This window comes from Plecotus auritus (genome assembly GCF_963455305.1).
Source record: "Plecotus auritus genome assembly, chromosome: 8".
Classification (NCBI taxonomy): Eukaryota; Metazoa; Chordata; class Mammalia; order Chiroptera; family Vespertilionidae; genus Plecotus; species Plecotus auritus.
In genome coordinates this window covers 6,929,911-6,944,215 of record NC_137782.1, presented here as the reverse complement: position 1 = coordinate 6,944,215, position 14,305 = coordinate 6,929,911, and the positions used below count along the sequence as shown (strand labels likewise).

The window sequence follows — 14,305 nt, the reverse complement described above, 5'->3', positions numbered from 1 at the left end:
TTGCACACCTGTTTCTAATTTTGAAACCATTTATGATTACCTGCCAACATCAGCGTTGAAATAGCATCGTTAGTCAAGTATCTCTACTCGCTCAAAAAGAAATGAAAAGGATGAAAATAGCCATGACCAGCTTTTTTTTTTTTAAACTTTAATTATATTTTTCAAGTGTCTGTTGGCCAGTTCAGCCTACTCTTCTTTAAGTCCGAAGTGAAGGCTCTCAAGACCATACTTAGACGTGTCATCGGCTAGATGGATGGGACTTCTCCGTTGCTAGTGGGGGTGAGGTTCTTGGGGTACCGCTGAAATAAGCATTTCTGGAGGCCCTCATGGGAGTACGAGATGGGGTAGAAAGCTTTATTTACGTGGAATTACATCCCTACGTTTGCAAAGTCCCATTTCCCTTTACCCAGTCCTGGAAGTGCTGCAGCTGGCAATTCAGCGGAGCCGGAAGCAGAGCCAGTGTCCAGAGCGTCCGTCCCACGGGGAGCTGGTTCTGCAGAGCATCAGACTAGTTCCCGTCCAGCAGTCCATTGTGTGGGCAGACGCCGGGGAGCCGAGGGCGCGTGCCCCCCACAACGGGAGTCCCAAGAGAACCACGAGGGACAACTCCTTTGTTTAGGAGCTTCTGTATCTCACGTCTCTGAGCTTGCGGTGGCCACACCTACTTTGGCCAGTGACCTGTTCCCAGGGGTGACGTATAGGCAACTACCTTCCCGGCGTCACCCAGACTTCACTGGGCATGCTTCCAAATTGCAGCTTTCTGGCAAAACCGCACAAAAGGCACGCCTATAGAGTTTGGCATCCCCTTTGCCCCTTTCCTCCTATTAATAGCTAGGTTATTCCAGCCGCATCCTTGGACTTAGGGTAACTGACATCTGCAGTAAACAAGTGGGCTCTGAGAAGTCGCTTTGAAAGTACTCGCCCTGGGTTTTGTGGACTTGCGCTTCTACAGCCATTTGTGGCAATGCCGCCAACCATCATTTTAACATAACTTGTAGCCTAGCCTTGTGCTTTGGGAAAACATAGCCGTGGACGTGGAAAGAAATCAGTGTGTTTCTCTTATTTTATCTTTCAAAGTGGCAGGCATTATTTTCACTTGATTGGAATGAAAATGTTAGTCAAAAGAGGTTAATGCCTGTGAGTTTCGTTGAGCATTCCTCAATGACATAGACGTGTTATGTGGACAACATAAATTAAACAGGTAGCGCTGTTATCAGAGTCATGACCTATCAGAAACTAATTAAATCCCTTTATAAAGCCCCTTTGTGGATCACAGGTTTGATTACCTTGTAGATAAAATAATGTACCTCTTGCTGCCCAGCATCATACTCTAGATAACCATTGTGTGGGTATTAGCCTTAATCTGCTGACATCACTGTGTTAATAGGATCTTTAGGTAACAGCTAATGGTGAGCTGCTCTAAGAAGTCTTATCAACCTCCACTATGCCTCTCAAAGTTTAACGTTAAAAGTATTTTTTCTGAATTTTTAGTACAGCTACAATGTTGTTTTTTAAATATATTTTATCGATTTTTTACAGAGAGGAAAGGAGAGGAATAGAGAGCTAGAAACATCGATGAGAGAGAAACATTGATCAGCTGCCTCCTGCACACCCCCCACTGGGTATGTGCCCGGAACCAAGGTACATGCCCTTGACCGGAATCGAACCTGGGACCCTTCAGTCCGCAGGCTGACGCTCCATCCACTGAGCCAAACCGGTCAGGGCCAGCTACAATGTTTTATAGCTAAAGATTCTAATATAACGGTCATGTTTAGAATCTTGCTTGGAGGGAATTTACTAATTGTTAGAATGTAGTGGAGTTGGCACTGTTTAGCCTCCCCATAGTCAATAGGATATTTGGCTCAAGGTAGTTCATCTATAGCAAGCATGTCGAACGAGGTGCGCAGCCTGCTGGCACGAGTTTGACATGCTTGATCGATAGCAATCTGAAAACTAAAGAACTAATGTATATACAGTCGAATTATTTTTATCGCATAGGTTACCTTTTATTCCCTAGGTGCTTTTCTTGCATATTTTCATAAAAATAATTGTATACCAGAGAAGAGATACAGGAATTTCAAATAGGTGCCCTGCTTCTTTTTTGTTTGTTTGTTTTGGTTTTTGTGTAATGTATTTTTTTTTTTTTTTGAGGCCCTCTAGAGGATAGATTAGAGATTTAGCAAGAAAGACATTTTGTCAACCTGAAATTTAGGTTAGTAAGGATGTGAAACAGGAAAATACCGTATTTCCCTTTACTTTTGATGAAAGCCATTTCTAAGCCTGCTTTATCTAGATAATGCCTTCTCATTTCACACAAAAAGTACAAAAAGATGATAAAAAAAAACTTTTAAGAAAACATGTAGTTTGTTATTTAATATTACATACATGTGCTAAAATTCTGGAAATAAAATTAGATGACAAAATGTCCTGGGAGGATAGAATACGTACAACAATGAGAAACTTGCTGCTCACTGCTGCACATACAGGGCAACTCAGGCGGCTCCGAAAACTACAGTGGCAAGATTTTATTTTCCCGTTTAGTTTATGATCAGAGGATAGCGTGCACAAGAGGAGGTGACAGCCCTAACCGGTGTTGCTCAGTGGATAGAGCATCAGCCTGCGGACTCAAGGGTCTCAGGTTCGATTCCGGTCAAGGACATGGACCTTGGTTGCGGGCACATCCCCAGTGGGAGGTGTGCAGGAGGCAGCTGATCGATGTTTCTCCCTCATCGATGTTTCTAACTCTCTCTCCCTCTCCCTTCCTCTCTGTAAAAAATCAATAAAATATATTTTAAAAAAAGAGGAAGTGACAGAAAGTGTGGTGGGCAAGATTGTTCTCAAACTCTGAGGAGCTTTGGATGTCAGGAACTTTGGGTTCTAATCTCCAGGGGATAAAAGAAATAAGATTTTAAAGAGACATCAACATGATAAGAGATACAGACAGATGTGAAGGAGTGAGCACAGGTCAGAGGTGATCACAGTCGGCGATGAGAGCTGCAGGAGCCTGAGGCAGGGGTGGGCCAGGAGGGTGGCCCAGGTGCTTGCCCGCGAGGCTGCTTCCGAGGTGGAGCTGAGAGGACGTGGGGTCCAGAGTGAGAGCGAGAAGAACCTCGGCATGACGTGTTGACTGGGACAAGAAACACTGGTGCTAGAACAGGTGTTGGTTTGCCTTTTAATTAAACATCTTGCAACGGGTATCTGGAAGAAAGAGAAGATAAATTTAATTTCAAAATGTTGAACTGGACATGCCTGCGCAATAGGAAATTCAGACACAAGCCCCAGAGGGAAGGCTGGGAGCGGAAGTAGGAATTGGGAGGAACCGTGCATGCCAGAAGCACCGAGAAAGACTATTGTAAAGGGGATTAAAAAATGATTTAAGAACTTTAAAAAAAATCAGTACAGCCCAATGACAAATAAAGGGATGGTTTCAAAGATGTTTGGAACTTATCTAAATGTAGATTAAAAAAAATAAAAATTAAAAAAAATCAAAAATATATGATTAGAAGAACATATTTCTTATACCTAAAATACAGGGTGGGAGAAAGTAGGTTTACAGTTGTGAATACACAAAACACAGTTTATTCTTATATTATCATTTATTAATTATTGTATTTTCCACACGAACAACTGTAAACCTATTTTCACCCTCTATATTAAAGTTTAATGTTAAAGATACCAATCTGGCATTGCTTTATTAGAATGGAAAGACTTTATTAAAACTGGAAGGATGTATTGGGGTGACACTGGTTAACAAAATTATACAAGTTTCAGGTACACAGTTCCACAACACCTCTGTACACTGTATTGTGTGTTCACCACGCCAAGTCAGGCCTCCTTCCAACTCCATTTAACCCCCCTCTACCCTCTTCTGCCTCCCCCAGCACTCTCCCTCCAGCAATCACCACCCTGTTGTTTGTGCCCATGAGTTTCTTTTTTCTTTTTCTTTTTCCCAATCTCTCCAAACCACAAAAAGGGTTTGAAAGTTAATGAAAATGAAAAAAAGGAAGCGCACACATTTATTTTGAAAACTAGATGCCCGGTGCACAAATTCATGCACCAGTGGAGTCCCTCAGCCTGGCCTGCGGGATCAGGCCCAAACCGGCTCTCCAACATCAACTGAGGGGTCCCGGACTGCAAGAAGGTGCAGGCCAGACAGAAGGACCCTGCTGGAGCACAATCGGGGCTGGAGAGGGGCATGGGAGGTTGGCCAGCTGGGGAGGGACTGCAGGAGGGCTCCAGGGTGTGTCTGGCCCATCTCACTCAGTCTCGATCAGCAGGACCCCAGCAGCAAGGTAACCTACTGGTCGGAGCGTCTGCCCCCCGGTGGTCAGTGCATATCACAGCAAGCGGTTGAGCGTCCTTAGCATATCATTAGCATACTATGCTTTGATTGGTTGAACAGATGACAGGACACTTGGCATATTAGGCTTTTATTATATAGTATTCTCAGATCATATTTTAGTAATTTACAACTTGAGATAAGTAAGCTTCTTTGGAATCCTCTGATTGTCGTCAAAATTTCCACTTCTCTAGTTTCCACAGTGATGTTCCGTTTGAAGGAAGGATGTGGGGCAGGGTGGGGATATCTGACTTCCCTTTGATGCCAGTATTAAAAGTACAGTGTTTCTGCTCACAAATAAATAAATAAAACTGAAAGATTTTTATGAGGGGAAAATACTATGATGTGCATATAAAATTATTTCCAAAAGGTTTGTATCTGTCATCAGATTTTACAACCTCAAAGAAACAGTACTTTTAAATTTTCATTTTGGTATATCAACAAAGGAACTCAAAATTGAGTGTTAGAGACCTATAGAAAAAGACATTTTTTTAAATTTGATTTTTTTTCTCTTTGGTCAATAAGTAAATGGCAGAGTATTAAATTTAAAATGGCAATTTAAAGGTGCTAAGTCTCTTATTTTTTAACAATAAAACGTTAGGGCCCCCAGGAAGAATGTCAAGAATAGATAACTTTGCTATGTACATGGTTACTTCTTGCCAAGCATGCATTTACACATATTTGAGTTCGAGACCCTATTTATTTTGTAATTTTCTTTAAGGCAACAGTTCTCAAAGCTTTACTGTTCATAAAGTCATGCGAGTATGTGTGTGTGAAATATTGCTGCAAGGAGAGTTTGTCAACATAACCTGTTCTTCAGAGACTTTGATAAAACTCTGGGTAACAGCTGTGCCGCTGATTTTGGTTTCTCAAGTCAGAAACCAAATCTGTTATTTCAAATCTGATCGTGGTTTCTTGGATTTAGACAAAACGTGTCTTTCCTTATTATCTGTCTTAGGGGGTTCGGGAGCATCTTTGCAAGGACTTATCTTCTGTGTTGGCATTTTAATCATTTGTAGGGCCAGCAATTGCAGGAGGCTGAATGGAATGCTTCCAACTATATTAAAGGAATTATTTCCTGAGTGTTATTACATATCTGAGTGTGTGTGTGTGTGTGTGTGTGTGTGTGTGTGTGTGTTAATGGCATCATAAGTCACCTCTCATTATCCTAGGTAATAAGCCATTTACTTTGAGTGCATGCAATTTTTCCTAGGAAAACAGTCTGAATGGGACCTCTGATTCTCTCTGATCTTTTATGAATTTCCCTGGAAACGCATAGTGATGTACTTAGTTCTGGAACAATTATTGTCAGTGGAGGAAGAGAAGCTTTTAGAAAGTAGATACGTTTTCCAGCAGTTCATATGTGAAATATATTGCACTCCCTCAGCCCGTCTATACTAACAGAGCAAAGGAAAAAATTCAGAGCAGTTACCTAAATAAAAATGCTTCTGTTACATAGACTACAAAGAGCGTGTAAAGGCAGGAGACATCCAGTAACAATCTTCTAGACCAGTGGTCGGCAAACGCATTAGTCAACAGAGCCAAATATCAACAGTACAACGATTGAAATTTCTTTTGAGAGCCACATTTTTTAAACTTAAACTTCTTCTAATGCCACTTCTTCAAAATAGACTCGCCCAGGCCGTGGTATTTTGTGGAAGAGCCACACTCAAGGGGCCAAAGAGGTGCATGTGGCTGGTTTACCGACCACTGTTCTAGACAGTTCAGGCAAATGATGCCAGAATTATCCATTTTGCATTGATAAGCTATCTGAGGCCTATGCATGTTTCTTTACTTTTAAAAAGTGGGTCACTAGGGCCCTGATCAGCTCAACGATGAACTAAAAATGTAATTTGACATTGATGCAATGATGCCTTGTAAACTCCAATTGCTGTAACAATGTAAGGTAAACGGCAAGCAGAAGAAAGGTAGCTGGATTATTGAATCTAGCAGTAAGATTATTGTTTTGATTAGCTTTATAGACTGAAAAGTTAATGAAAATGTACAATAGATGGTAGAGGTAAAGTCTAAGAAAGAGTAGAGGGCTTTGGAAACACAGTAAAGGCAATGTAACATTTCCATGCCAATTTTTTGGAAACCTCCTTTCAGAAAGCAGATCAGGTCCAGCTAACTTAAGCTTGCCTCTGTCCAGTTTCTGTGGGTCGAGTGCAAAGGAAGACAGACCAGTCTTCTCTTCTCCTGCGGGATCGGGCCTGAACCGGCAGTTAGACATCCCCCGAGGGGTCCCAGATTGGAGAGGGTGCAGGCTGGGCTGAGGGACACCCTCCCCCCGCCCAGTGCACGAATTTCATGCACCAGCCCTCTAGTAATATATATAGAGGATATATTTAATTTTTTTAAATTAAGTAAATTGATTTATGGGATCATAAACTTTACGCATGCAGCATTATAAACCAGCAGGGTATGTACTGCATCATGCTCACCACCAAATGTCTAGCTTCTGTCACTATACACCTTTACTGGCTTTGCCCTCCCTCCGGTAACCACAAATCTGTTGTGTGCCTCAATAAGTCTGTTTTTGTTTTGTTTTTATATTTCACATCTGAGTGAGTGAAATCATAGGTATTTGTCTTTTTCCATCTGACTTATTTCACTTAGCATAATGTCCTCTTAATCCAAGGAATGAAAACCACCGAACTGTCCATTAATGAATAAATGATTTAAAAAAATATGTGTATATACACACACACAATGGAATACCACTCAGCCATAAAAGGTGAAATCTTGTCTTTGCAACAACATGGATGAACCTTGAAGGGTGTATTTATTGATAACGCCAGAGCCTAATTATAGAAGTCACCATAAATGTTTCTTTTTTTAAAATATATTTTTTATTGATTTCAGGAAGGGAGAGGGAGAGAGAGAGAGAAAAAAACACATCAATGATGAAAGAGAATCATTGATCGGCTGCCTCCTGCATGCCCCCTACTAGGGATCGAGCCCACAGCCTGAGACTCTTCCGTCTGCAGGCCGATGCTCTATCCACAGAGCCAGACCAGCTAGGGCACCATAAGTGTTTCTTTAATCCAGGGCTGGGGAACATCCAGCATTCGGGTTATATAAGGCCCAAGAAATAATTCGGTCTGGCCCTGCCAAGGCATTAGGGGTGAGTTAATTAAATATATGACCAAAGATAGCAGGCTAAGTTTTAAATTGATAATTTTGTTTGGCCTTCGAGTGATGTTATAAATATCCAAATGGCCCCTGGCAGAAAAAAGATTCCCCACCCATGCTTAATCTATTGTATATTTTTAATCAATGAAATCAGAATGAAAACGATCTGTATTATCTAGTGTGCTGCTGGAGGTCTTTCAAGCTACTTTTTCTGGAATTTTTAAAAGAAAACTTGAAATAAGTCTCATAAAAGCTGAGATAGAAATTTTTCTGTTTGATTAAAATTTCATTGCCTAGACATGCAGTATTGTAATATATTAATATTATCCTCTTTTGAAAATAATCTTCCTAGCAACCCAGGGGCAAGCTGTCATTTGAGACTCTGGGAGCTAACAATTATTAAAAAGTTCTGAGAAAACATTTGACTTCAGGAGGTATTCATTTTTTATGCCATTAAAATCCGTGCTTCTTTGAAACTAATATTAGTGATCATTCCAAAGAAAAGCATCAGTTAACTTTACATTAAACTTTTCTGCAAAAGACAATGCAGACTAGATTGCACTGGAATTTTCATGTGTTGGATTTCTCTACGTATAGTGGGCTGCCAAGAACCTTAATCACGAAAATCTTTAAGTACAAGTGACTCCCTACCAGGCCTGTTGTGATTATTGATGGAATCCATTATCTGTCTGCTCAGTGAGGTTACTATGGTTGAAATAACAGTTAATAATGAAAGACAGGTAGGCTTTAAATATAGTGTGTTTATGCTTAACAGCACACATTCTATTATACTAAAAATCAGTGAGGAAATACGGTGGGGGCAATGCCTTTTCACTTCTTTTATCATTAAGGAACTCCTCCTGTGAGTGCACTTGTTTTGTCATTTTCTTACCGCAGGAAAGTAGGCTGGTATGTTTCAGAAGAGCCACCGATTTCCCCAAACCAGAAATGTTATTATGCTGCCCAAGTTATTTTCAGTCAAGAAACTGGGAAGTTACACTGTTGGTGGAATTGTTTGAGGCCAGCCCCTTCCCGAGGGCCTCCAAATCGCTTTGAAGTATAGGATATTCTTCTCGCGGAGTCTCAGTGACCACATGTCTTGATAGAAAGACGAGCTCAGAGCTGAGTGGTGTTCATGGCACTTCATAGTGGTTTTCTGAGGGCGGGCAGAGCACCGCGGAGCTGTGGTCTGGGTAATAGGAAGGATGCGTGGCTGAGAGTCTAACCCGTGAATGGCTCCCCACTGCCCCAGCCCCAGCCCCAGCCCTTGAAACCTCCTTTCTACTTTCTCTATGCGTTTGACTACTTGAGGTCCTCATATGAGTGGAATCATGCAAGGTTCGTCTTGTTGTGACTGGCTTCTCTCACTTAGCGTTATGTCCTCAAGGTCCATCCATGCTGTAGGATGTGACAGGGTTTCCCTCTTTCCTTAAGGTCGGATACTACCCCATTGTATGTCTATACCATGTCTTTATCCGTCTGTCAACGCACATTTAGCTGGCTTCCACCTCTTGGCTATTGTGAACGACTCTCTTCGTACACATTGAAATTCCGCTGGAAATCAGAAATTGCTCCATCTCCAATGGTGTCTCACATTGTTGCTTTGCTTGCCTTCCTTCCTTCCTTCCTTCCTTCCTTCCTTCCTTCCTTCCTTCCTTCCTTCCTCACTTCCTTTTTTCCTTCCTTCCTTCCTTCCTTCCTTCCTTCCTTCCTCCCTTCCTTTTTCCTTCCTTCCTTCCTTCCTTCCTTCCTTCCTTCCTTCCTTCCTTCCTTCCTTCCTTCCTTCCTTTTTTTAGCAAAGTAGTTGAAAATGTGCATCGGTGCTGACTTCATAGGGACTCGGGGGTATTTTTTTCTTGTTCAGTGCAGACGTGTGGGTGAGAGTAAGACAGTCCTGCTCGCGGTGAAATGGCCCAGGGGCTCGGTCGGTAATGGGATGTTGTCATTGCAGGACAAGTCCGCTCCAGCTGACAAGCAGAGCAAACCCGAGGCGGCCCAGGCCACGCTCGCAGCCTCCGCGGTCTCGGGCTCCCAGGAGGTGCTGTACATCAATGGCAACGGGACCTACAGTTACCATAGTTACAGAGGCCTCGGAGGGGGGCTGCTGAGTCTGAGTGACGCTTCCAGTAGCGGTGAGTCTCTGTTATATATTACGATTTTTAGGTCCATTTGGAGGTAGTCAAGTCTCTGAACCTGAGAGAAGAAAATGAATATGTTGTTAAAGCAATAGTCCGTGCCAACCTGCTAAAAACAAGACCATTTAATGCAGAACATCCATCTCGCTACAAGGATGCCCCCTGTTCTGTTGCTGTTTCTGGAAGTAGTAGCACGGTATACAACTGGAGGATTGCTGTTTTTATACTGAAAAGAATTCTCAACCAGAGAAATAGCCTTTTAAAACAAATAGTTTTACATTCCACCCCCCCACCAAAAGCTGTTATGTACTATTCTTCAAGAATAATGACACATTTTCTTAATGTTTGAAGTTTTTAATTTGGAAATTGGAGGCCCAGGAACTTGACTGACTTGATGAAAGATGCATACACAGTCCTTCCTTATACCCAAGACCCTCCAGTTACAGTGCATCCCAACAGGGGTAGCATACAGCCGTAAAAAGTCATGAAAAAATCCTTATATGCGCCAGGTAATGAAAAGTCCATGTGCCAATATTCATTCAAGAAGGGCTTACAAAATATCTTGAAAAGTTACATAGAGGCAGGGATGAGAGAGAATGACATGGGAAAAGGAATATAAGGCAGAATTCTCTGCTTACACTTTTCTGTACTTGGTTTGGTAAATTTAACTTTGGAACAGCTTATGTGTGTATATAATTAGGAATGAAATTGACCTTAAGAATCTCTAATGTTGAGGGGAAATGATGCACATGAGCCTCATCTGTTTAGCTGGGTGGTTGGCATCGCCTCAGAGAGGAAGGGACTTAACCCAGTGACCTCGGAACTCACGCTCCGCAGCGTGCCGGCGTGCGACCAACCTTAGATCATGTCAGTGACCACTTTGGTATCCTGGTTCTGATGTCTGTGTATTGTGGTATAAAGCAAACTTATAATTATGTGGTGTCAGTGCAAGCTGGGATTTTTCAGCAGGAGGCCAAGTAGATACAGATGTAAAATCAGTGAGTTTAAGCAAAAACTTCGCAGCCTAGTATTTGAATTGTTAGTATCGGTGAGAAGTGCTATTTCCTCTCTCTTTCCACTGAACATGCCTGAAAACAAAGGTTAATTTGAATTCTAAAAGTTGATTGGGCTTGGAGGGCTTTTACTAGACTTGGGGGGAAGTTGCATTATAGTGTCAGTACCTGCACAGCATTGGGAAGCTGCTCTGTGTGTGAGCAGGGGCCATTCTGCTGGGAGGAGGGGCTCCTGGGTCTGCTCACGACAAAGGTCCTCTAAGGACAAGGGTCCCTGAGCTTCAGTTTCTATCAGTTGCCTCCAGCTTAAAACACACACACGCACACACGCACAAACACATATGCACACACGCACGCACACATATGCACGCACATGCACATGCACACACACGCACGGTGCCTCAAGTAGAAGGAAAAAGGAGGAGCTTATTTTGGAAAGAGATTTAGTTCCCAGTGTAGGTTCAGTGAGCCTTCTCGGCTGCTCTCACGTCTTATTTTTATTTGGACAATAAATCTACAGGAAAGAGCAAATCTGAGATTAGAAAAGGAAAGCATAAACAAAAGCTATAAAGGTGGAAACTCTAATATTTTTAAAAAATGCTTTACATGTGAAGTAAGAACTGATAGGTAGTTCAGAGCTTAACCTCAAATCAAAAAATGGGGTGGGGGGAATAGAGTGTATTCACTAAAGACTTATATTGACATAAAACATTTTGTAATTTAGACTTTAAAAAGCATTCATCTATTAAATTAATTTATTTAACATAAACTAATAACAATAAATACTAACTTATTGAGTCCCCTCAGTATAATATCCATTGAATCCTTACACAGTCTTATGAGATGCATCTTGCCATTTGGAGGAAATTTTTATAAAATTAAACTTGCTCCACATTTAAAAATAATGCCAAGGCACCACTTCCCCTTTTCCTAACATGATTGAAACCTATTTTGTGAGGCTCAGAGGGGTTGAGTGACGTGCCCACAGCCCCTCCGTAAAGGGGAGGGTCCAGGGTTTGCTCACAGGCACTCTGACATTAGAGTTCGCATTGGAAGCGACTGAGCTAATAATCTGTATAATGGACACAAGTACGGAAGCAAGTGATCGTCTCCGGTAAGTACAATATACTGTCTGCAGAAACCCTCCTAGTCTGAACGTGTCATGTAAGTGAATGCATCACGCAATATGCTATCTTTTATATCTGGCCTCTTTCACTTAGCATATTTGCAAGGTTCATCTATGTTATAGCATGTATCAATACTTCTTTTTTATTGCCAAATATTCTGTTCTATGGATATGCTATATCTTGTTTAACCATTCAAATTGAGCACTGAGTAACTCCACCTTTGAGTTACTATGAATGATGCTACTATATAAACCTTTGCTTTACAAATGTGTGTGTATAATCAATGTATTGTGTTTATATTTAGAAGTGGAATTACTGGTTCATACATGTGGTAACTCTGAGTTTAACATTTCGAGGAAATAACAGATTGAACGTGAGATGTCTTTATGTTCATTTTATCCTTTTTAAATTTCTTTCAACTGTGTCTCACGGTATTTATAATACAAGCTTTACACTTTTTTATTTTTACTGCTGAATATTTCTCTTTGTGATGCTACTGTAGATGCCATGTTTTCCTTAAAGCGTTGGTCTACATTTTTCTGTTTTTTGGGGAAGAGTTGTGAGGTGTTGGTATTCATACTCTAAATGTTTCCTAGAATTCAGGAGTGGGGCCTGTGCCTGCGCTTTTCTGGGAAATTTTCGATTACTAACTCAACCTCTTGACTTGTTACAAAGTCTACTTACATTGTCCGTTTCCTCTTGAGTGAGAGTAGTTTGTTTCCAGGAATATGTCCATTTCAACTGAATGATCTAATTTATTGACGTAATTGTTCATAGTGTTCCTTCGTAACCCTTTTTATTTTGGAAGGTCAGTGGTGATGGCCCCTCTGTCGTTTCTTATTCTAGTCATTTGAGTGTTCTCCCTTTCCTTCTTGGTGATATACTGGCTAAAATTTTGTCAGATGTTGCCATCTTTTCAAAGAACAGCTCTTGGTTTCATTGATTTTTCTCTATTGTTTTCTACTCTCTTGTTTCATTGATTCCTATTCTCCTAGTTATTATTTTCTTCCTTTTCCTTACATTAAGCTTAGTTTAGTTTGCTCTTATTTTCCAGTGGAAAATGGAAAGTGAAGACATTTGTTTGAAGTCTTCTTTCCTCTTTGCATAGAGGCATTTACAGCTGTACACTTCCTTTTAAGCACTGCTGTATCTGCATCACAAAATTTTGGTATGTTGTGTTTTTGTGTTCATTCACCTCAGGGTATTTTCTAATTTCCTTTGACCCATTGGCTGTTTAGGTATGGTGCTCAACTGCCACATATTTGTAAATTTCCCAAATTTCTTTCTGTCACCGATTTCTAGTTGTATCCCACTGTGGCCAGACAACATGCTTCATATAACTTCTATAATCCTGTCAAGTTTATTGAAGCTTGTTTTGTGATCCAGATCATGGTCTGTCCTGGGGAATGTTTCATGTTTCATGGAGAATGTACCTGAGAATAATGTGCATTCTGCTGGTGATGTGGGGGGCATTTTGTAAATGTATATTGGGCCTAGTTGTTTTATAGTGTCTAAATCTCCTATATTCTTGTTGACCATCTGTCTAATTTTTGTAGCCACTATTGAAAGAAGGGTATTGACGTCTTCAAGTACTATGTTGAATTGTTTACTGTTGCCTTCAATTCTGACAATTTTGTTTCCTTTATTTGGGGACTCTGTTGTTAGGTGCATATATTGGTATGTCTTCTTAATGGACTCACACTTTTATCATTGTAAAATAGCCTTCTTTATCACTAGTAACTTTTTAAGTCTATTTTGCCTAATATTAGTTATTTCTATAATATCAAGAAAAGACAATGGTAATTTGGATTATCGTGGTAGTACTGAAAACAAAGCTTTGGACATGGTAGTGACATATAGAAGAGTATGGAACAAATTGAGTATTGCTCACCTCTACTCAAATACAACCAAAATAATTTTTCTTTGATCCATAAATGGCTAAGTAATTTTGGGAGTCCAATGCCAAATGAATTTCACCAAGTCTCCTATCTACCTAACTCTAGGACTTCTGTGAGGATCAAATGATATGAGGCATGGGAAAATGCTTCACAGACATTTGTTTACAGTGTAAAATGTTTGCACCTGGCTATAAAGCAAGTAGTGTTCTTGGGCTGAAGAAACTCCAAGGAGGCTAGTATGGGGGCCCTCTTATATAAAAATTATTCCAAGATGCTGATAACAGAGCATTAAACAAAGCCTAGATCTCTTCTGAGCACAGGCTCATGTGGGTCTACACATGTTTAACACCCCACTCTTTTTTATTTATTTAGCAAGTTGGAGAAAGCACTGCATTTTCATGAAAAAGGTAGAAAGCTAGATATTTAGAGCTCCTCTCCAATATGGACTTAACCCTTCCCCTTGCTACCATTACTATAATGAGTGGTAAAAAAATTAAAAATAAAAAGATCATATATACAAAGAAGGAAAAGATTGAAGACACAATGAGACTATTTTGAGAGAGTATTTTGGGGAAGAGAGGAGAGAACTTTGGGGCAACAGCCAACCCTGAGTGAAAATCCAGAAGGAATATAAAGGAAAGTTTTTGCTATGAATTAT

General features: G+C 40.7%; 1 protein-coding gene across 7 annotated transcripts in view; it reads left to right on the top strand.

Annotated features, from left to right (window-relative positions):
- Positions 1 to 14,305, top strand: part of NOL4 (nucleolar protein 4) — a 236,212-nt gene that overhangs the window by 201,852 nt on the left and 20,055 nt on the right. For all 7 annotated transcript variants that reach the window (XM_080685158.1, XM_080685156.1, XM_080685155.1 and 4 more), the window contains one exon: positions 9,426 to 9,606. In XM_080685158.1, the coding sequence (XP_080541284.1) occupies positions 9,426 to 9,606 (181 nt within the window). The remainder of the gene's footprint in view (positions 1 to 9,425; positions 9,607 to 14,305) is intronic.